Consider the following 22,318-nt stretch of genomic DNA (forward strand, 5'->3'; position numbering starts at 1 on the left):
ATCTGATGTCCCATGGCTTCTGGCTTCAGTTGGGGACAGCGGTATAGATGGTGAGTTTCCAGTCTTATGTTTTCACGCCTTTATTGCAGAAATGCCATAAGGGAAGCACCGTGGTGACCATGGTTTATCTCTAGAGGCTCATGAACCATCTGTCTCTGCCAGGCAGCCTCTTCTTTTTGGAGGATGCCTGAGCTTTGGAACTGCAAAGAAATGTGCCTTTTTATGCCTCCTGACAGTGACTCCCAGGATCCTGAAAGCTATGACTGAGCGTCAGTCTGAATTCACAAATTTCAAGCGGATCCGGATTGCCATGGGGACCTGGAACGTGAATGGAGGAAAGCAGTTTCGGAGCAACCTGCTCGGGACGGCGGAGCTGACCGACTGGCTGCTCGACTCGCCCCAGCTCTCGGGCGCTGCCGAATCCCAGGGTGAGGGCAGTGGCTTCGGGGGAGACAAAATACAATTCCACCTCACCTGACATGTCAGGCTTGACCTTTTAGTGGCCATCGTCTTGTGGAATTTCGTCTTTGTGTTTTCCCTCCTCACAGTGTTTAAATAGCACTGTGGTCTAACTGTCAAGAATGCTGCCTCACAAGTGACTTTGACTTTTTTCCTTTCCCGAATGTTTAGAAGAGTTAGCAGATGGTGAATCTCTCTTTTCTCTTTGCATACAGTGATGGTGAAGTCTTAGGCTTTCATCAGGAGAATCTTTTTGTCACCAGGCTGAAGGTGTGGCTTCTAGAGCCATGTAACTGTGAGGACGGGAGCCAGGCCTGTCTTCAGTGTTTTGTTTTTAGACGAGTTTCACTCTCATCACCCAGGCTGGAGTGCAGTGACAATCTTGGCTCACTGCAATCTCCGCCTCCCAGATTCAAGCAATTATCCTGCCTCAGCCTCCTGAGTAGCTGGGATTACAGGCACCCACCACCATGCCTAGCTAATTTTTGTATTTTTAGTGGAGACGGGGTTTTGCCATGTTAGCCAAGCTGGTGTCGAACTCCTGACCTCAGATGATCGCTCTGCCACAGCCTCCCAAAGTGCTGGGATTACAGGTGTGCGCCACTGCGCCTGGCCCTGCCTTTAGTGTTGGTATTGACCAAGAACGGCTCATCCCTGCCTCTCCCCAAACCAACTCTATTCATCTGCTTTAAGTAGTCACAAAATAATCCATGTGCTATTTAGGAATAAAATAATTCCAAATGTTGACACCTCACCTTTTATCTTGTAACATACACTATTGAATGGCCCCAGAACTTAAGATCTGAAGAATAAGTGATTCTTATACAGTCAGCGTTGACTCAGGGGCCTTACTTTTTTTTGTTGTTGTTGTTTTTGTTTTTGTTTTGCCTCCTTGGACTCAGGAAGACACTTGTGTTTCAGGTTTTTGCCTGTTGGTGAGTGACCTGTGGTCTAGCTGACATGTGGTGGCCCTTGTGGACATTCATGCCCCACAGCTGCCTAGGTGGTGCCCAGAGCCCCGTCCCTTCCTCTGCACATGCCATCTGTGCCCTCCTTTCTGCCTCAGAGGGCAGGTGGCAGAGTCCACCATTCAGAGCCACTGGGGCTGTCTGTGTCGGTGGTAGCCTGAGTTGCTGCTTGTGCCTCCAGAAGCCATTCAGGATACCCTCTGGAGCAGGCCCATCAATGCAGAGGGTGCTTAGCACAGTTGTGGCTCAAGAGCCATCCCTCCTCTCCCCACTGAAGTGACTCCTCTTCTTTTCCCTGCAGGAAGGTGTGCGTGTTGTTAGCAAGCTGGCTGGTGTTTTGCAGGGGATCTTTTTGGGGAAGACACTAGCAGGCTCCCCAGCAGTCTCACTAGAGATGCACCAGGTTCCAGAGAAGGAAAGGAAAGTGCTGTGGTTACTGTTGCCAAGCAGACCAGACAGAGGGACAGAGATTGTTCTTTCTTTCTTTCTTTTTTTTTTTTTAAAGAAAAAACTTTAAGTCAGGGAAACTAGAGGTTCCACGTTGCCCATTGTGGCCAACAGAGAAGGAAGTGGACAGCCTGCCTGACCTCTCACTGACAGAGGCCACGTCCTGCTGGCTGGACCCTGGGGAGGCAGGCATCTCACTTTCTGCAGGAGCTATGGCTGGGCTTGGGGGCTCAGGAGACTTTGTGTCAGAGGTCGTGACTGGAGAGATTCCGTCAATGGCTACTGGGTTATATTAAACTCTGACCTCTCCCCTGTTCAAAGGGAACAGAATGGATGGTGGGCCCCTCTGGGTTCACTGTGCTACGTTTAAGCCAGGCATTTCTGAAGCAGATTCCACTGGGGCAGTTCCCAGCAGCAACGATAGCCACCTGGAGTTGGACTCAGGCAGTGGACATTGTGGCTTGGGAGAGGGGACTGGGGAACCCCATGAACTCGTAATGCAGGACTTGGTGGTCCTGACTTCTGTCATCTCTTGCCTTGCTCCCCAGATGACAGCAGCCCAGCTGACATATTTGCTGTGGGGTTTGAAGAGATGGTGGAATTGAGCGCAGGGAATATTGTCAATGCCAGGTAAGGGGCCAGGTGTGTGGGGCCGGGCGGGGACTTCCTCAGTCAGGTGCCTGGCTGGGAGCAGAGCCTCTGAGGCTCTCCTGGAGCCAGCCTGCTTCTGAGTCAGCTAAGCTGTGGCTCTGGCTGTGTGGCTGGCTCCTTCTGTCACCTGGCTCCTTCTTCATGCTCACACATGCACCGCCCCGTTCTTTCCCTGCTACTTAGGAAGTAAAAGGAAGGACTGATGATTGCTGTGTTTTCTCTGCAGTGCTCTGGCCTTGGCCACTTTTTGAGGCTGATTTATGCTGCCAGAGGGAGCTGGCATGTGTGGACCTGGGATGCAAGGGAAGGGCAGGGCTGGGACTGGGGAGTGGTTGACTCATGTTTCCTAGGGAGAGGTGAGAAAGCGCGAGTGCCGGGAAGAGGTACTTTCCTCCTGCATACCAGGGCAAAGGAAAAAATCAAAACCACTGGATTTGTATTTGATACGAAGTCAACTGGACATTCCCCCACCCCCTGCTAAACTGGCCTGGCTTTATTTTAAGAAACTTTCTGAACAAATAAATAAGACTGACTCTGTGGGGCTGCTATGAGAAGGTCCTGGGTTGGGTTTCAGAGGTCAAGGAAGGGCTGCTGTGGTGTGTGAGACATGGCCAAAAATACCCAGATCCTCCACTAGAAGAAGGAAAGCATGACACTCATATTGGGGTGCAGGCAGTGTGAAATCAGTTCTGCAAAGAGAATAGGCTTGGGCTGGAGCATTTGGTAGGTGGGAGATAGATGTGCTTCCAGCCATCTGTGAACAGCATCGTTTCCTTTTCTCTTCCAGTACTACCAACAAGAAGATGTGGGGTGAGCAGCTTCAGAAAGCCATCTCACGCTCTCATAGATACATTCTCTTGACTTCGGCACAGCTGGTGGGCGTCTGTCTTTATATCTTTGTACGTCCATACCATGTCCCGTTCATCAGGTAAGAACATTCCGTTTACACACATCTGGGGAACAAGGGGTTGTTAGTCTTTGTGTTTTGTTCTTTGACTTCCTCCTCCTCCCCCATCCCCTTCTGTAACAGGAATCGGGACTTGCCATTGTTTTAGATAAATGTAGCAAAAACCCCCTAGGAAAAACTGGGCTGAATAGAATATTGTCTGGCAATTAAAAAGCCACCATGGGAAACGTCCAACTCAGGAAGCTGAACTCTTAGAAAGAGTGTTACATGATTGTCATCGCCCAAGCTCAATTCTGTGCAAGGAAAGGGGTTCCTTGTTGGAATCTTACAGACGGGAAACCTCTGACCAAGAGCTGAGTAACTCACTGGGAAATGCCAACTCTTTTGTCTCTTTTTAAAAGGATTCTAAGTAGAAAGGGCCTTTACAACTGGGGCCTCCTTGTCATTTCTCCAAGGTGCATGCTTTGTGAGCGTCGGAAAGGGGGCGAGCTTAGGGGCTGCATTCCTCTTGGGGTGTGGGTGTGGGTGTGAGTGTTTGGATGCTGGAGGAACTCATCTTTTCCCCAGCTTGCGGATGGCCTCATCTTTCCACCTGGGCCTACTCATGGCTTTCGAATTTCCACCAACCTTTCGGCGGGCTGGCAGCAAACATTGAACTGACCTCCCCACTGAGCCCCTGGGTCCCGGGAAGGGCCTGTGCCTGTCTAGAGCACCACGGGTGCACCCCTGCTGCACCTGGAGACTAAGGCAGTGCTGCCCGTAATCCTCTTCTCTGACTTTCAGAAGATGTTTAGGTCCCTGTCCCTCTGCTTTTGTTATTGTGCCAGCTTGGCAGTATCCCAGGTTAGCAGGTGAAAGTTAGTAAGGGTTAAAGGCAAGGGCAGGGTGAGGGTGAGAGAAAGGTCTCAGAACTGAGGAGCACAAGGTTTCCCAGGCTCAATGTCCTCGGCTTCAGGCACCTTTAGCCCTGAGCTGCTTCCGCCTCCACCCCTTCCATCATCATCCCTCCAACCTTGTCTACCAGGGAGCAGATGCACCAGCAGGCCTCAGTCTGTGGCACGGCTGTGGAAATGTTAACAAATGTGCTTGTAGCCCATCTTTCTATGGACTGGTATGCATTATGAGTTGGCATTTTAATGCGAGCAGGCTCTGGCGTTGCATAAAAGTCCGTTTGAGACCACCTACCCAGCCCAGCATAAATAGCTGCTGGTTTCCTAGCTCTTAAAATGCATTGATTGCTGGGCGTGGTGGTTCATGCCTGTCATCCCAGCACTTTGGGAGGCCAAGGCAGGCAGATCACTTGAGGTCAGGAGTTCAAGACCAGCCTGGCCAACGTGGTGAAACCCCGACTCTACTAAAAATACAAAAATTAGCCGGGCGTGATGGTGGGTGCCTGTAATCCCAGCTACTTGGAAGGCTGAGGCGGGAGAATCACTTGAACCTGGGAGGCCACCGTTGCAGTGAGCCGAGATCACACCACTGCACTCCAGTCAGGGTGACAGAGCGAGACTCTGTCTCAAAGTAATAATAATAATAATTAAAAAGTTAATTGCCTGGATGACATCTCCCATGCATGGCGTGACAGCTGCACGGGAGTGGGGTGGGCTGGCGAGTGGTGATATTCGTGCTGCTCCTGGTGGCAGTGAGAAGCTAGGCAGATGCAGGGATTGCCCTGTCTTCAGCTTCATGGGGTGCTCAGGTGAGCAATGAGCGCTTCCTAGATGGGGCGTGGAGGAGGTGTCCAGGCAGCAGTGGGCAGCAGGAGGGAGGCGGCTTCCTGACCGGGAGTTGATGATGGCCAAAGTGGCCGCTTCGTTGAATTGGACAGACTCTGAGCTGATGATTTGGGAGCACTCAGAGCGGCAGGTCCTGAGCTGCTGCTGGGCCCTTCTCTGTGACAAAGCAGGGTCATGTTTCTCCTTCAGGACCTGACAGCATGCACACATCCTTCTGTTCCAGGGACGTGGCCATCGACACAGTGAAGACGGGCATGGGGGGCAAGGCGGGGAACAAGGGCGCCGTCGGCATCCGCTTCCAGTTCCATAGCACCAGCTTCTGCTTCATATGTAGCCACCTGACAGCCGGACAGTCCCAGGTGAAGGAGCGGAATGAAGACTACAAGGAGATCACCCAGAAACTCTGCTTCCCAATGGTGAGCGGTGCCGTGGGGGCGGCCAGCACCTCCCTGCTCAGTTCAGTCCCAAATGTGATTGTTGATAGGAGCCAGGCACTGGGAACACAACCACAGGGAGGGCCCCTGCTTGGAGGGCTCAGCGCTGGGGGAGGGGGAGAAGGCTGTGTCACCCTATGGAATTGACCTGGGGTAGGGTTAGCCGTGTGCCTGGAGGGAGCCAGCTCTGCAGCATCCCTCCCCTCCTGTTGCTGTACATTTCCTGAGTGTCTACATGGTCGCTGGATTTTGTGTGTGTGCATTTTCTGATTTTCTAATTCAAGTGATGGTTTAGGGAAGAAAACCGTGTCCATGGTCTGTCCTGTCCAAGTGGTGAAGAGTATTTGAATCCACACAGCCTGAGACTCCACCTTCCTGAGATTCACAGTCTTCACATGTACTTTCTGTGGTGGCTCAGATAAGAACACCCTTTTGACCAGTGGACCCTTTTTGACCGGGAACACAGTTCTTGAGCAAGGAGCCCGGATCCTCCCTGTCCTCGAAGCTACAATAGTGAACCACACACTGCCCTCTCGTGGCAGTCCAGAGGGTTTCTTTCTGAAACTGGAGGATTTTCTTTTCAAATCTAGACATTAATGTTCTCCTTCCTGTGCAAAGATGCTACCCGGCACAGCTTCAGCGTGTGACACACATGAGGCCCACCTATTCCATGAAGTGAGGATAGACTTCAGCTGTTCTTGCCGCAAAATATTCCACTGTCTGAGAGGTGGCAGGCTGGGTCACGGAGCTCTTCCCTGTGAGAAGAGATCCTTAAAACTGATGTCCCATTTTACTGGGCTGCACGAGCACTCAAGGCAAAATTTCTTTAGTTTTCATTAACAAGTGCCACAATTCTTGTTGGAGTTATTTCTTATGTTAAAAAAGAAACAAATGAGTTGAGAAGTTTTCAATTGTGTGTAATGTAGTTTAGGAAAAAAGAAAAAAGAAGTCTAACCCTTGTCACTCAAAAAGTGCTATTTTGGGGCCAGGCACGGTGGCTCACACCTGTAATCCCAGCACTTCGGGAGGCTGAGGTGGGCGGATCACCTGAGGTCAGAAGTTCGAGACCAGCCTAGCCAACATGGTGAAACCCTATCTCTACTGAAAATACAAAAAAAAAAAAATTAGCCGGGTGTGGTGGCATGCCCCTGTAATCCCAGCTACTCGGGAGGCTGAGACAGGAGAATTGCTTGAACCCAGAAGGCAGAGGTTGCAGTGAGCTGAGATCGCACCACACAGAGCAAGACTCCATCTAAAAAAAAAAAAAAAAAAAAAAAGTGCTACTTTGACATAGTAAGCTTGGGATACATAATAAGTAAAGGATTTATAATGTAGTTATTTTCTACAATAAAAATATTGAGGGACCTGTTAACAGTCTACACTTCTTTTTTGTTTTTGTTTTTGAGACAGAGTCTCGCTCTGTCGCCCGGGCTGGAGTGCAGTGGTGTGATCTTGGCTCACTGCAAGCTCCACCTCCCGGGTTCAAGCGATTCTCCTGCCTCAGCCTCCTGAGTAACTGGGATTACAGGCATGCACCACCAGGCCCAACTAGTTTTTGTATTTTTAGTAGAGATGTTGGCTAGGCTGGTCTCGAACTCCTGACATCAAGTGATCCGCCTGCCTCAGCCTCCCAAAGTGCTGGGGTTACAGGCGTGAGCCACTGTGCCCAGCCAACATTCTACACTGATATTGTCTGATACCGTAGTCACTGGCCATAAGTAGCTATTTAAATTTAAATTAATTAAAATTAAATAACATTTAAAATTCCTTGCTTTCACTGGCCACATTGAAAATGATCAGTATCCACGTGGCCAGTGGCTCCCGCATCAGACAGCACAGAGAACATTCTGGTGCTGCAGAAAGTTCTGTTTGGCAGTGTTGTCTAATCACTCATTTTATTTGGTTGGGACCTGTTTAATGTTCTGTCCAAATTATTGTCATGGGGGGAGTGGAAATGCCTCATATTATAGGAGAAGAGAAACTGATTTGGGAGCTAGGCAGATGGGAGCTGAAATCCCATCTGTATCATGCACTCGCTGTGTAACCTTCAGCAAGTGCCTTTGTTTCTGAACTTTTGTTGTTTGTTTTTTTAATCGAAGAGAGAGCTGGTGGTATCTGCTTTGTGCACCTGGAACAGAGCCCAGCCCTTGCGGATAGTTGATCCGCAGCAGCTGCTGTCATTGTGATTCCTGGGGAAGAGACAGGAAAGGCAAGGACCCCAGGAGCTCTCCGGGGCTGAGCTGGGGCTGTGGGTTCCTAGGACTGGGCAGGATGGGAAGGAGGAGCGAGAGATGGAGAAGGGTCACCTGAAAAAGCTCAGGACGTTATATGAGGGTGCACATCCTGAGCATGTATACTGCTCTTTAGAAACCTCATTCTCCTAACGCTGAATGCTGGGTGCTGCTTCCTAGGAGCAGACACTCCAAAGCAAGGGTGCATCTGGTCTTGCGGACGGGATCCGTGGAGGAAATGCTGGCCATGTTGCTCTCCTCCGTTTAGGGTAGGAGCTTCCTTCAAACCACTCAGAAACACTACTATTTAAAATTAAGCCGTGTAAAAATGCCTCCATAGTTGTATGGGATGAGTGAAAAATGAGATGCTCTCGTAGAAAACTTTCTGTTTTTTAAGTAACATTTTAAGAAAAATACTCCTGCTTGTCCCAGTGAGCTTGTTTTTCTCCCCTCTCCCACCTTCCTTGCAAGATGGGCTGAATGATTATTATTTTCTTTTCAACTTAGGGGAGAAATGTTTTTTCTCATGATTATGTATTTTGGTGCGGCGATTTCAACTACCGCATTGATCTTACTTATGAAGAAGTCTTCTATTTTGTTAAACGCCAAGACTGGAAGAAACTTCTGGAATTTGATCAATTACAACTACAGAAATCAAGTGGAAAAGTAAGTTGTGCTTTAAACGTATTTTTTAGCAGCTGCTCCAAGATGGAATGACATCTATGAGATGTAGAGGCTGGTGCAGCAAACTCAGTTCTGTGAGTGGATTTCACTGTTTCCAACATTGTAGGAAACAGATGGACTTGTGAGGTTATAGTACAGGAGTGGCTGTTCATACACACGTCCTGTCCCTCTTTCTTTTTTTTTTTTTATTTTTATTTTGAGGCAGAGTCTTGTTCTGTCACCCAGGCTGGAGAGCAGTGGCACTATCTTGGCTCACTGCAACCTCTGCCTTCCAGGTTCAAGTAATTCTCATGCCTTGGCCTCCCGAGTAGCTGGGGTTACAGGGGTGCACCACCACACCTGGCTAATTTTTATATTTTTAGTAGAGAGGGGGTTTCATCATCTTAACTCCTGGCCTCAGGTGATTCGTGCACCTTGGCCTCCCAAAGTGCTGGGATTACAGGCGTGAGCCACCGTGCCTGGCCGACTTCTCCTCCTCCTAATACTGTTATTTTAGTGTCTGTTTGCTTCCTAGCAGGATGGGCTGAGATGAAATTACCTGTGGAGAAAGAAGCTGGTTAAATGTGTGAGGGCCAGGTGCAGTGGCTCACGCCTGTAATCTCAGCACTTTGGGAGGCCGAGGTGGGAGGATCGCTTAAGTCTAGGAGTTTGAGACCAGCCAGGGCAACATAGCAAGACCCCATCTCTACTAAAAATACAAGAAAATTAGCCTGGTGGTAGTGCACACCTGTAGTCCCAGCTACTTTGGAGGCTGGGGTGAAAGAATCACCTAAGCCCAGGAGGTTGAGGCTGTAGTGAGCCAAAATAACACAACTGCGTTCCAGCCTGGGCAACCAAAGTGAGACCCTGTTTCAAAAAAACAGTATGGGCCAGGCGCAGTGGCTCATGCCTGTAATCCCAGCACTGTGGGAGGCCGAGGCGTGCGGATCACTTGATGTCAGGAGTTCGAGACCAGCCTGGCCAACATGGTGAAACCCCATCTCTACTAAAAATCCAAAAATTAGCTGGGCATGGTGGCAGGTGCCTGTAATCCCAGCTACTCAGGAGACTGAGGCAGGAGAATCACTGGAACCCAGGAGGTGGAAGTTGCAGGGAGCTGAGATTGTGCCATTGCACTCCAGCTTGGGCGATAAGAGCAAAACTCCGTCTCAAAAAAAAAAAAAAAAGTGTGAGGACAGGGCAGATAAGGTCTCTCCTGAAGCAAGATTGGATGTTCTTGGAGGTTTACTGTGTCTTCCCATTTCAGCCCCTGCCAGTGTGTGGAGTGCTAAAGGGTTGCCACATGGACAAGAGACCACACCAACCTCCTAAAGCAGGTTTTCCTGTCTTCCTACCACCAACATTCTCACATCCTTTCAGTGATCCCCGAGAGAATGAGGGTGTGTCTGTCCCTTGGTCTGCCCATGGAAGCAAGGCCAATCCAAAGCTAAACAAAGAAAAGAAGGACATGCATAGGGGCTCAGGACTGTAATCCCCGTACTTTGAGAGGCCGAGGCGGGAGGATTTCCTAAGCCCAGGAGTTTGCAACCAGCCTGGGAAACAGAGGGAGACCTTGTCTCTACCAAAGCTAAAATTAACCAAGCATGACGGTGAGCGCCTGTGGTCCCAGCTACTTGGAAGGCTGAGGCAGGAGGATCACATGAGCCCCAGAGGTTGAGGCTGTAGGGAGCCGTGATTGTGCCACTGCACTCCAGCCTGAGCAAAAGAGCAAGACCCCGAGGAGAGAGAGGAGAGGTGACTTTCACTCTGTGCTCTGTGTACTTAGCTCATTTAGTCAACAAACATGGATGAAGGTCTCGGTGGTTGTGGGCCGGACATCGCACCAGGCATGGGACCGTAAACATGAGCACCCCTGACTCCTGCCTCGGACCCTGCACTGTCTCCTGGGGGGCAACAAGCAGACAGTGGATAGATCAGACACTGGAGTGGGTAGGAAGATACGAGGGTGGTGCATCCCTCAGTGGGATGAGCTAAGGATCACTTTTTTGCTAATTAAAAGACACACATATGTCCAGTTTCAGACAGATTTTCAAATGTAATGGAGCTTGTGTTACTTTTTAAGAACAGGGACTTGAGGTGCTGACGAGTTGATGGGTGCAGCACACTAACATGGCACATGTATACATATGTAACAAACCTGCACGTTGTGCACATGTACCCTAGAACTTAAAGTATAAAAAAAAAAGGAATAGGGATTTGCCTTTTCAGTTTTCATTTTTGTATATAACATTCAGGATCTAAAACTAAGGTGACCTGATGACTTCTTTTTCTCCCAATAGATTTTTAAGGACTTTCACGAAGGAGCCATTAACTTTGGACCCACCTACAAGTATGATGTCGGCTCAGCCGCCTATGATACAAGCGACAAATGCCGCACCCCTGCCTGGACAGACAGGGTGCTGTGGTGGAGGAAGAAACATCCCTTTGATAAAACAGGTGAGGGGGCCAAGCCCATTCTAGAGCCGGCAGAGGGTGAATAAGAAATGTGGTGGAGGGAAAGTCACATTTACCCAGCCCCATGCACTGCTACAGAAATCAGTTTCTTCATAACCCCAGATGGCACAAAAGTGATCCCAGACCTTAACCCCTAAGCTTTGGAAGTTGTGCTTTCAGGGAGCCTCCCCTTCTGGCCTCTTTTTTTTTTTTTTTTTTTTTTTTTTTTGAGACGGAGTTTCACTCTTGTCGCCCAGGTTGGAGTGCAATGGTGCAATTTGGCTCACCACAATCTCCACCTCCTGGGTTCAGGCCATTCTCCTGCCTCAGCCTCCTGAGTAGCTGGGATTACAGGCATGCAGTACAGCTAATTTTGTGTTTTTAGTAGAGACAGGGTTTTTCCATGTTGGTCAGACTGGTCTTGAACTCCCGACCTCAGGTGATCTGCCCGTCTCGGCCTCCCAAAGTGCTGGGATTACAGGCATGAACCACTGCACCTGACCTCCTTTGGCCTCTTTCTAGAGACAGTGAATAGATCTGCTCCTGGCTCTCCCTGCCCCGCCCCTGCATCACAGCTCCCCCTGCACCCCACCTCTTTTTTCTGGGTGGGGAAAGAGTAGGGGAGCATGAGGTTGCCTCCCTGCCTGCCCCCCATGCTCCCCCTCATGTTCTTTATCCCAGCTTGTTTTGTTCAGCTGCACTCTTACCTGGTTAAAGCCCTAATTCCAAATTGGACATGAGTAAGACACAGTAAAAATAAGTTAAGTTTTTAAAAATCATTAGGTATCAAGTATGTTTTCAACAACTGTTGATGCCCAGGTAGGAAGTGAAGTTTATTTAAAGTTAGAATATCTGTAACTAGTACATTAAAAAAAAAAAAAAACCTAATTACACATTTCGGGAGAGAATAGCCGGGAAATTGCATCTATAAAAAGAAAATACAGATTTTCCTTCAGATGAGTTTGTGAATACCTGCGTGGCCCCAGACTCTGAGAGGCAGGGCCCGGAATGAGTCTGCGTGTTCTCAGCTCCTGCAGCTCTTACTTACTGTACCAATTGCTGCCAACCTCCTGGGATGCCTGGAAACCCGGCAGCAACACTGTGTCTTGAGCCCACAGTGGGCACGCTGGCGAGGACTGCAGGCATGGTCATGACTGTTTTCAATAATTATATGTGTGGAATGTTTTTAACCAAAGGCCCCAAAGCATCCGAAGCCTGGCTTCAAGGTCGAGGAGTAAGGAGGATGAGTCTGGGACATGGGGTGGTTTGTGGTGTAGGACTCTATTGTGGAAGTTGCACGATGGCATTCTTGGATATTGACTCGATTCTATATGGATCTCTCGAATGGAACTCCTGTGAGTAGCTGGAGAACTCAACCTTCTGGACAGTGATTTAGATGTTGACACCAAAGTCAGACACACCTGGTCTCCTGGTGCCCTCCAGTATTACGGCCGTGCGGAGCTACAGGCGTCTGATCACAGGTGAGGTCCTCACTTCCATGGTGCTTTCTCCTGTGTTGGGGAAGGCAGCGTCTCCCTCTCCACAGGGAAATGCATGCTGTCCCCACAGGGATGTGTGTGCGTGTGTGGGTGCGTTTGTGTTCATACAATGCACCAAAGAACAAAGAATGATAGAACAAATATCTGTGGACCCACCACCAAGAATTAATAAATGTTAGCATTTTGTCATTGCTCCATATCATAAATGACATCATTTATGAAAATTTCAAAGATGCAACCTACGTATTTTGTGGCTTTTATATTTTCTTAAATGATGTCGTTGTGCAACTTGCTTTTTTGTTACTATTTTTGAGATACAGTCATGTTAATGTTATAGATCTGGTTCATTCATTTGTAACTGCTGTGTAGTATCCCACTAAATATGTCCATGGAACTTACAACTTACCCATTCACCTCTTGATGAATATTTTCTCCAGGATTTTATGATTACAAACACCATAGGGTTTTCAAATCTGGGATGCACTACTGTTTTTTTTTTTTTTTTTTTTTGGAGACAGAGTCTTGCTCTACTGCCCAGGCTGGAGTACCTCCTTGGCGGTACTAAGGATCACCATGTCAAAAATCTTTGCTGATGGCTGGTGTAATCTCAGCTCACTGCAACCTCCACTTCCCAGGTTTAAGCAATTCTCCTGCCTCAGCCTCCCAAGTAGCTGAGATTACAGGTGCACACTACCATGCCTGCCTCATTTTTGTATTTTTAGTAGAGACGGGGTTTCACCACGTTGGCCAGGCTGATCCCGAACCCCTGACCTCAGATGATCCACCCGCCTTGGCCTCTCAAAGTGCTGGGATTACAGGCGTGAGCCACCACACATGGCCTTAGGATGCAGGGCTTTTACATGCTCTGTGCATCATGCATTGAGGATAGAATAGAAGCAGCAGAGGGAGCACCATGGGCACCAGTGCCTGTGCACTGGGATTGCTGCAGAGGAAGACTCACCCTGCAGAACGTCTGTAAAGACAGAGGAGAGAATGGCATTTGAGGGTGTGAAGAGGGAAGAGTTTGATTTTCCCAAGGCTGCTGCCTAAACTCTCATATCAGTTTCAACTTTTACAGGGAAGAAAGAAATTAAGAAAAAAAAGGTGGGGAACAGTTGGTCAACCAAAAAACCTTTTTTTTTTTTTTTTTTTTTTTGAGACAGAGTCCTCCAGGCTGGAGTGCAGTGGCACAATCTTGGCTCATTGCAATCTCCACCCCCAGGGTTCAAGCGATTTTCATGTCTCAGCCTCCCAAGTAGCTGGGATTACAGGCGTGCGTCACCATGCCCGGCTGATTTTTGTATTTTTAGTAGAAATGGTTTTGCCATGTTAGCCAGGATGGTCTCCAACTCCTGACCTCCAGTGATGTGTCCGTCTCGGCCTCCCAAAGTGCTGGGATTACAGCCACCATGCTGACTCTTTAGATAATTCTAAATTCTTTAGATACCTGTTGTTGCAAATACATACCTAGAAGTGAATCTTGAGGAATCTTCAGATGTGTGACATCAAGGTTTGCTAGCTCAATGTATTTTGAAACCTTAATTTAACCAATATTTCTTGAGGGCGCTTACATGCCAGGCCCTGTTGCTGGCCTGGAGAAAAGCAGTGAACAAAACAGATGAGACCATGTTATCATGGAATTTTCTGGACAGAACAAACAGACAATAAACAAACACGTGCTGTGAAAGAAAAAAAAGTAGTGGCAGGAGTCAGGCCAGAGTTGAGCTATTTTCAATCAGGCTACGTAATTTTTGTAATATAGGATTTTCTGAAAATTTGTAAGTAGAGTAATACCCATCCCTATGTCAGAATTACTATAAGGATTGTATTATTTCCTGCTGGACTGTTTTCCTGTTTACATCATGGATTTTTACATTATTCCTAATGATTGCATAGAGTACTACATGAATGTATCATAACTGTTTCTCCATTAAGAAACGGAGCATTTTTGCCAGGCGCAGTGGCTCATGCCTGTAATCCTAGCACTTTGGGAGGCTGAGGCAGGCGGATCACCTGTGGTCAGGAGTTCGAGACCAGCCTAGCCAACATGGCAAAACCCCATCTCTACCAAAAATACAAAAATAAGACAGGCGTGGTGGTATGCACCCGTAATCCCAGCTACTTGGGAGGCTGAGGCAGGAGAATCGCTTGAGCCTGGGAGGCGGAGGTTGCAGTGAGCCGAGGTCGCGCCACTGTACTCCAGCCTGGGCAACAGAGGGAGACTCTCACACAAAATTTAAAAATAAAGCATTTCCCTTTTGTTCCCCTCCCATCAACAATGCTGTAAATGATCAATCTCATGCATTAAATCTTTGTCTGAATCCCTGGTCATTTCCTTAGAATAGGGTCCAAGAAATGAGATTACTAGATGAAAAGAGATGAACAATTTTGGAACTCTATGTGAAGTGCCAAGTAGCCCTCTGAAATGCTTGCACCCCTGGCAGAGTGCAGATGTCTGCTTCCCCACCTCCTTGGTGGTACTAAGGGTCACCATGTCAAAAATCTTTGCTGATGGCTGGTTATTTTCCAAGTACTGGGATATGTCGTTAGAGAACCGCACTTTATTTTTCCCCTCAAATCGTCTTTAGATAAAAATGCCAAGGTGATATTAAGATTAAGGAAAGATGAAGACTAAAACACGAGGGCAGGGCAGCTAGCCTGCAGATCCACCTGCCCGTGGCCACATTTGCAGGTTGTTGGCGTTGATTGTTTATGGAGAGCCCTGGGGGACAGCAGCTGGGAACTGGAGGCCGGGGGTGTGGACATCTGTCCCAGGCTAACTGTCATCCCTCTTCTGTTGCTGTCTAACGCAGACCCGTGCTGGCGATCGTGGAGGTGGAAGTTCAGGAAGTCGATGTGGGTGCCCGGGAGAGGGTTTTCCAGGAAGTATCCTCTTTCCAGGGCCCCCTGGATGCCACTGTTGTAATAAATCTTCAGTCACCGACCTTAGAAGAGAAAAACGAGTTTCCTGAGGACCTGCGTACTGAGCTCATGCAGACCTTGGGGAATTATGGGACAATTGTTCTTGTCAGGTAACTGCTCCCCTGGTTGATGTGGGTTCCAGGGGATGTCGGTGAGGATCCGTGAGAGCTGCTAGGTCGTTCTTGGCACTGACTTGGCATATCATTTATTCCAGGATCAACCAAGGGCAGATGCTGGTGACTTTTGCAGACAGTCACTCGGCTCTCAGTGTGCTGGATGTGGATGGTATGAAGGTACGCTGTACTTGGCCACACTGTGGAGTGGGGTCTGATCAATCCCTGTTTTTACGTGGGCATGTCTTCTCCCTCCTCTTGCCCTGACCTGTGCCCAACCTGTGCCGTTTTTTTGTTTTTTGTTTTTTGTTTTTTTGGTGGGGGTGGGGGACAAGGTCTTGCTCTGTCATTCAGGCTGGAGTGCAGTGATGCAATCACAACTCACTGCAGCCTTGAACTGCCAGGCTTAAGTGATTCTCCCATCTCAGCCTCTCAAGTAGGTGGGACCACAGGCACGTGCCACCATGCCCAGCTAATTTTTTAAATTTTTTTGTAGAGACAGGATCTCACTCTGTAGCCCTGGCTGGAGTGCAGTGGGACAGTCATGGTTCACTGTAACCTCAGCCTCCAGGGCTCCAGTCATTCTCCCACCTCAACCTCCCAACGTGTTGAGATTACAGGCATGAGCTTTCATGCCTGGCCACCAATCTGTCTTTATGTATAGACACCATATGTGCGAGAGGGAGTTTAGATTCTTCACTCTGGTTCTGAGGTGTCTCATGTCTGGCTCTGGCTACTTGCAAAATAGGGAGGAAGAGGGGAACGGTGGCTTATGCTTATAATCCCAGCACTTGGTGAGGCCGAGGTGGGCAGATCACCCAAGGTCAGGAGATCGAGACCAGCCTGGCCAACATGGCAAAATCCTGTCTCTAGTAAAAATACAAAATTTAGCCCAGCACAGTGGCTTACGCCTGTAATCTCAGCACTTTGGGAGGCCGAGGCGGGCAGATCATGAGGTCAGGAGTTTGAGACCAGCCTGGCCAACATAGTGAAACCCCGTCTCTACTAAAAATACAAAAATTAGCCAGGCGTAGAGGCAGGTGCCTGTAATCCCAGCTACTCGGGAGGCTGAGGCAGGAGAATCACTTGAACCCGGGAGGCAGAGGTTGCAGTGAGCTGAGATCACGCCATTGCACCAAGCCCAGGCAACAGTGTGAGACTCTGTCTCAAAAAAAAAAAAAAAAAATAGCCAGGCATGGTGGCATGTGCCTCTAGTCCCAGCTACTCAGGAGGCTGAGGCAGGAGAATCGCTTGAACCCAGGAGGCAGAGGTTGTAGTGAACCGAGATTGCGCCACTGCACGCCAGCCTGGGTGACAGAGTGAGACTCGGTCTCAAAAAACCAAACAAACAGAATAGAGAAGAATAACGTCAGTCACCGTGTCTTGCGTTAGAAGGCAGCTCTACCAGCAGCTGCAGAAGCTTAGCCATTTTAGAGTGTAGTTCTCGCCTAGTTACTTGATCTGTCTATGCTCGCACCGCCATGTGGGAGAGTGTTCCAATCTTTGTCTTTAGAGTATGTGTTTTGGAATATGCAGCTCATAGATAGTTTCCATTTTTATAGTGTCTTGGCTTTAAATTTGTACCAAATGGGAAGCTGGAGATGACAGTTCAACTCTTTTTTTTCTTTGAGATGGAGTCTTGCTCTGTCACCCAGGCTGGAGTGCAGAGGTGCAATCTCAGGTCACTACAGCCTCCGTCTCCCAAGTTCAAGCGATTCTCCTGCCTCAGCCTCCCAAGTGGCTGGGACTACGGGCACACACCACCACGCCCAGCTAATTTTTGTATTTTTAGTACAGACAGGGTTTCACCGTGTTGGTCAGACTGGTCTCAAACTCCTGACCTCAAGGGATCCACCTGCTTCGGCCTCTCAGAATGCTGGGATTACAGGTGTGAGCCACTGCACCCAGCCCAGTTCAATTTTTTTTCAACCAGATGTATGAGAGCTATGCTGAGCCTGCCTGAGGTCTGGATCCTTGGTTTTTCACGGCCAAACGTGAAGATTGGCCTCATTGCAGGTGTGTGGGTTTTAGTGAGAAGCATTGTGTGATCAGCAGGAGTGGTCATGATTTTTATTTATTCCTGGGTGGCCGCTCTGCCCTCCCAGGTGAAAGGCAGAGCAGTGAAGATTAGACCGAAGACGAAGGACTGGCTGAAAGGTTTGCGAGAGGAGATCATTCGGAAACGAGACAGCATGGCCCCCGTGTCTCCCACTGCCAACTCCTGTTTGCTGGAGGAAAACTTTGACTTCACAAGTTTGGACTATGAGTCAGAAGGTTAGTGACCCTGCAGGGAAGGACAGGCAAGCCATTCTTCAAGCAACAGGCCTGAGCTTTTAAGGACACCTTCTAAAGCCTCCCTTGCAGAAGTGACAGAGGACACCTGCAGGGCAAGCCATCTGTCCCACGCGATGAGCATGTTTGTATGTGTGGACGATGCATGCCGTGCTACCTGGGACCGGAGGCGTCTGAACTTAGGCTACAAACTGGCTTTGAGGATGTCAGGGCTGTGGGCATACCGAAGGAGCTGGGGTACCATCCCTGCTGGCGCCCTGGCCCTGGGCTGCGTGGCAGGGTGCAGGTGTCCTGACAGGAGCTGAACCAGTCCCACTGATGAAAGACCGAGCCTTTCACCCTCATTGTTTTCACCCAAACTGTGATTCATTTCCTTCTCCCAGGGGATATTCTTGAAGATGATGAAGACTACTTGGTGGATGAACTCAGTCAGCCTGGAGTCTCCGACAGTGAACTTGGGGGAGACGACCTCTCTGATGTCCCTGGCCCCACAGCACTGGTTCCTCCCAGCAAGTCACCTGCTCTCACCAAAAAGAAGCAGCATCCAACGTACAAAGGTAGCCTGACCCTTCTTTTCTCAGGAGCCTCTGCCATGGAGTCAGCTCAGGACAGACTTCTCTTTTTCTCTTGGCGCTCTGGCACTATGTGATATCAAATACGCAGGTCCCAGGAGATACCTAAACCAGGCAGGCCAAGCAAGGGGTAGGGACTGAGCCCTGCAGAGGTAGCCAGCTCCAACACCCTGATTTCCTCTAGTTTATTTTTTTTACGATAACTTTTACCCCCATAACACACCAGATTCAAGATAATTCCTGTTTCCTCTGGATATTCAAATGGCCACGGTTCTGAACTGGTTTTATATTTGTGATTATTTCCTGCCCTCAACGAAATTCTTCTGATTCGGCCAGGTGCAGTGGCTCACGCCTGTAATCCCAGCACTTTGGGAGGCCAAGATGGGCGGATCGCTTGAGATCAGGAGTTCAAGACCAACCTGGCCAACATGATGAAACCCCGTCTCTACTAAAAATATTTTTTAAAAATTAGCAGGGCATGGTGGCGCGCATGCCTGTAATCCCAGCTACTCAGGAGGCTGAGGCAGGAGAATCGCTTGAACCAGGGAGGCAGAGGTTGCAATGAGCCGAGATTGTCCCATTGCACTCCAGCTTGGGTGACAAAGTGAGACTCCTTCTCAAAACAACAACAACAACAAAAACCTTCTGATTCAATCCCAGTAGAGACATATTCCATATCTATGTCCTCAGTTGCTGGCGTATGGTCACATTCATATAATATCATATTGTTATACAGTCATGTTATATGGTCACATCATTGTATCATTTTAGACTTGAGAGGGCCTGAAAGGTCACATTAATTGAACCAGACACCCCTAGATTAAACAATATAATTTTTTTCTTTTCCTTTTTTTTTTTTTTTTTTTTTTGAGACAGTGTCTCACTCTGTCTCCCAGGCTGGAGCACAGTGATACGATCTCAGCTCACTGCAACCTCCACCTCCCAGGCTCAAGCGATCCTCTCACCTCAGCCTCCCAAGTGGCTGGGACTACAGGGATGCACCACCATGTCCAGATAATTTTTTTGCATTTTTTGTAGAGATGGGGTGTCATTATGTTGCCCAAGCTGGTCTCAAACTCCTGGGCTCCAGTGACCCTCCTACCTGGGCCTCCCAAAGTGCTGGGATTACAGGCCTGAGCCACTGCACCTGGCCAATAACTGTTCTCAGTAACTTTTAAAGCCCACTAATGTTACATGGCTGGCAGGTCGGGTAGTTCATATTTCAGTGTCAGCTATGTTGATGCTATTCCATTCATAGCCAGGCATGCCTCTAGCTGTCAGTCACTGAGCCCCGAGTTGGAGGACAGCTCTAACCAGCAGGTGCAGGAGCTTAGCCATGCATTGGGCCCCTTGAGCTGGGGCTGAGAGCAGAGAACAGGGCTGAAAGTGGATTAAGGTACAGCTTAGGGAGGGTACTTTGCCAGAAGAGGTGTGAAGACCTCCAAGCCCCTTTGACCGTATGCTGGTCCCCACACTGATCAATAACTTGCCTATACCGAACCATCAGGAGCTTTTAAACTTATGGATTTTTGAGCCCTGCCAGAGAGATCTGGATTTGGCAGGAGTGGGGTGGGACCCTGGAAGCCTGGCATTTCACCAGGCTTTCCAGGTGGTTTGGACGCACAGCCAGGTTTGGGGACTTCTGCCCAAAACGGAAGCAGCAGCCTTCACCAGAGCATCGCGGTGGTTCTTTACGTTGCTCCTGCCACGGGCTTCTGCCCTGGAACTGAAGTGGCTGGAGGGATGTGTTCTTCCCATAAGAAGGACCTTTTTCTCGGGAGTGACCGTCACACAGGCAGCCTCTGGAGCCAGTGCAGGTGTGAGCACAGATAGTCCTTTACATGAAGAAACTAATAGAGCAACCCGGGACATGTGGGCGGCTTTGCTACCTGGCGAGCATTGAGAGGGTCTTCCCTTGATGCTGTGGAGTGTTCAGTAATTCCCATTTGTAGGAGAAATCCTGCCTTTCCCCAGTTCCAGTCTCCAGGACACATGGAGTGGAGCTGCTGGATACAAGGAGTGGGGTGTCCGAGTCAAAGTAAAATGGAAAGGCCCATGCTTTGGGGGAGCCCTAGGGCTGCTGATTTGATCTGTAATGAAGCAGGAGCTGTGTCTTCTCAAGACCCCTCAGCCTCTTGGAAGGTGCGTGCAGGGCAGATCAAGATAGCAGAACCTTGGGAGTGGCCGGCCATGGGCCCACAGGGTTTGGGATTTGATGAGTGAGCAAGATTCCTGGTCCTAGGCACTGGCCATTGCATGCCAGGCTGCTCTGCTGCCAGAGCAGGGAGAACACCCTCAGCTTCCTCAGCCGGTATTCTAGAGTGGGGAATTGAAAATGTCTTCCCATGGTTAGGTGACTCTTCAGGGGCTGTGGTTTGCAACTGTCTCCTCCACTCTGCGCAGGTCTTGTTATTTCACAAGAAAACACGCTTTCAAATAGCTCAATGTCTTAAGTCTGAGAAACACACATTGTCCATGGTTCACTGCATGTTCCAAGCAGGCAATGGGTGCCCTCCCTGACCCGCCCCTTGCCAGCAGACAAGGGTGCCCATTTCTGGACAGAGCCTTCAGCTGTCCTGCAGCAGGTCCCCCTGCACAGTCAGCCTCCTGTGCTCAGACGTGTGTCTGACACGCTCACATGTGGAACAGACCGTTGTACTCACACCCCACCATGTCCTTCAGATGACGCGGACCTGGTGGAGCTCAAGCAGGAGCTGGAAGCCGTCGGGGAGTTCCGCCACCGTTCTCCGAGCAGGTCTCTGTCGGTCCCCAACCGGCCTCGGCCACCTCACCCCCCGCAGAGACCCCCCCCTCCAAGTAAGACTCTGCTTGCTTTCAGCTCCCTGGATGCCTGCCGTGAATAACTGCTCGTTCCCTGCTACTGAAAACACCGCTCAGAATCCACTTCTCCCCCGCCTTCGGGTCCCCACAGGACTTCCTCCTCCTCGGGCTCCTTTTTGTTATAAATTCAGTACATGTTTGACATCAGGGCTGGTTGTGTTTCTCATGGCAAATTAAATGGCTCCTTCGCAAAGCTACTCTTCACCCTGGAGCTGTGCTTCTGCTTCATGCTGCTCTCCCTCAGCAGCTTTAGAGGATGCAGAATGGGGGGCAGCAGCTGTGGGAGGGACGTGAGCTTCGCAGTCAGACATCTCTCCTCAGCTGCTGCGCAGTCCTCCCTCTACTTATGAGGAATCTGGTAAACCCAGCTCCCCGCCTGGAGGTGACCCGGTCACCCCTCTGCGCTCCCAGGCTTCCTGTTTCCCAGGCTCAGAACAAGTTCCCCCTTAGCCTGGGTCTAGAAGCATTTTCTTCTGGTTCCTCAAACAATGCTTTGCCCATTCAGCCCTCCCTGATAACCTGAAAGCAAAGCTGTGATGTGCTTTTGATCCACTTCCATTTCACCACCACTGCTTACTTCTCCCTCCCCAAAAATGTCATGATCAGACTTAGATCTTCCTAAGCCATTACTTCAGAATTGGGCTTATTGTGGCTGACGTCACAGCAGTAACCAGTGGCAAGCCACAAGCCCAGATATAAAATAAAAATAACCCAAAAATAAAATGTATAAGTCATGTATTATTGCAGAAATTTTAGAGATAATTACAAAGAAGAACAAAATTTTAAAATTCACTTGATGACCTACAGAGAATAGTTGTTACAAAAGACTTCTTTTTCCAGTTACATATATCTGTAGCAACATACTTTTTTTTTTTTTTGAAACGGAGTCTCGCTCTGTAGCCCAGGATGGAGTGCAGTGGCCGGACCTCAACTCACTGCAAGCTCGCCATTCACCTGCCTCAGCCTCCCGAGTGGCTGGGACTACAGGCGCCTACCACCTCGCCCAGCTAGTTTTTTGTATTTTTTTAGTAGAGACGGGGTTTCACCGTGTTAGCCAGGATGGTCTCGATCTCCTGATCTCATGATCCGCCCATCTCGGCCTCCCAAAGTGCTGGGATTACAGGCTTGA

The 22,318-nt window shown here is 49.2% G+C and overlaps 1 protein-coding gene across 2 annotated transcripts in view; it reads left to right on the forward strand.

Moving 5' to 3' along the window:
* SYNJ2 (synaptojanin 2) overlaps positions 1-22,318 on the forward strand; it is a 117,313-nt gene that overhangs the window by 83,126 nt on the left and 11,869 nt on the right. For both annotated transcript variants that reach the window (XM_023206067.2, XM_026454402.1), the window contains 12 exons: positions 237-428; positions 2,423-2,504; positions 3,313-3,453; positions 5,392-5,584; positions 8,341-8,499; positions 10,797-10,953; positions 12,314-12,431; positions 15,263-15,481; positions 15,586-15,664; positions 17,590-17,758; positions 18,160-18,333; positions 21,031-21,165. In XM_023206067.2, the coding sequence (XP_023061835.2) occupies positions 237-428; positions 2,423-2,504; positions 3,313-3,453; positions 5,392-5,584; positions 8,341-8,499; positions 10,797-10,953; positions 12,314-12,431; positions 15,263-15,481; positions 15,586-15,664; positions 17,590-17,758; positions 18,160-18,333; positions 21,031-21,165 (1,818 nt within the window). The remainder of the gene's footprint in view (positions 1-236; positions 429-2,422; positions 2,505-3,312; positions 3,454-5,391; positions 5,585-8,340; positions 8,500-10,796; positions 10,954-12,313; positions 12,432-15,262; positions 15,482-15,585; positions 15,665-17,589; positions 17,759-18,159; positions 18,334-21,030; positions 21,166-22,318) is intronic.

Source organism: Piliocolobus tephrosceles, chromosome 5, assembly GCF_002776525.5.
Source record: "Piliocolobus tephrosceles isolate RC106 chromosome 5, ASM277652v3, whole genome shotgun sequence".
In the NCBI taxonomy this organism is placed as follows: domain Eukaryota; kingdom Metazoa; phylum Chordata; class Mammalia; order Primates; family Cercopithecidae; genus Piliocolobus; species Piliocolobus tephrosceles.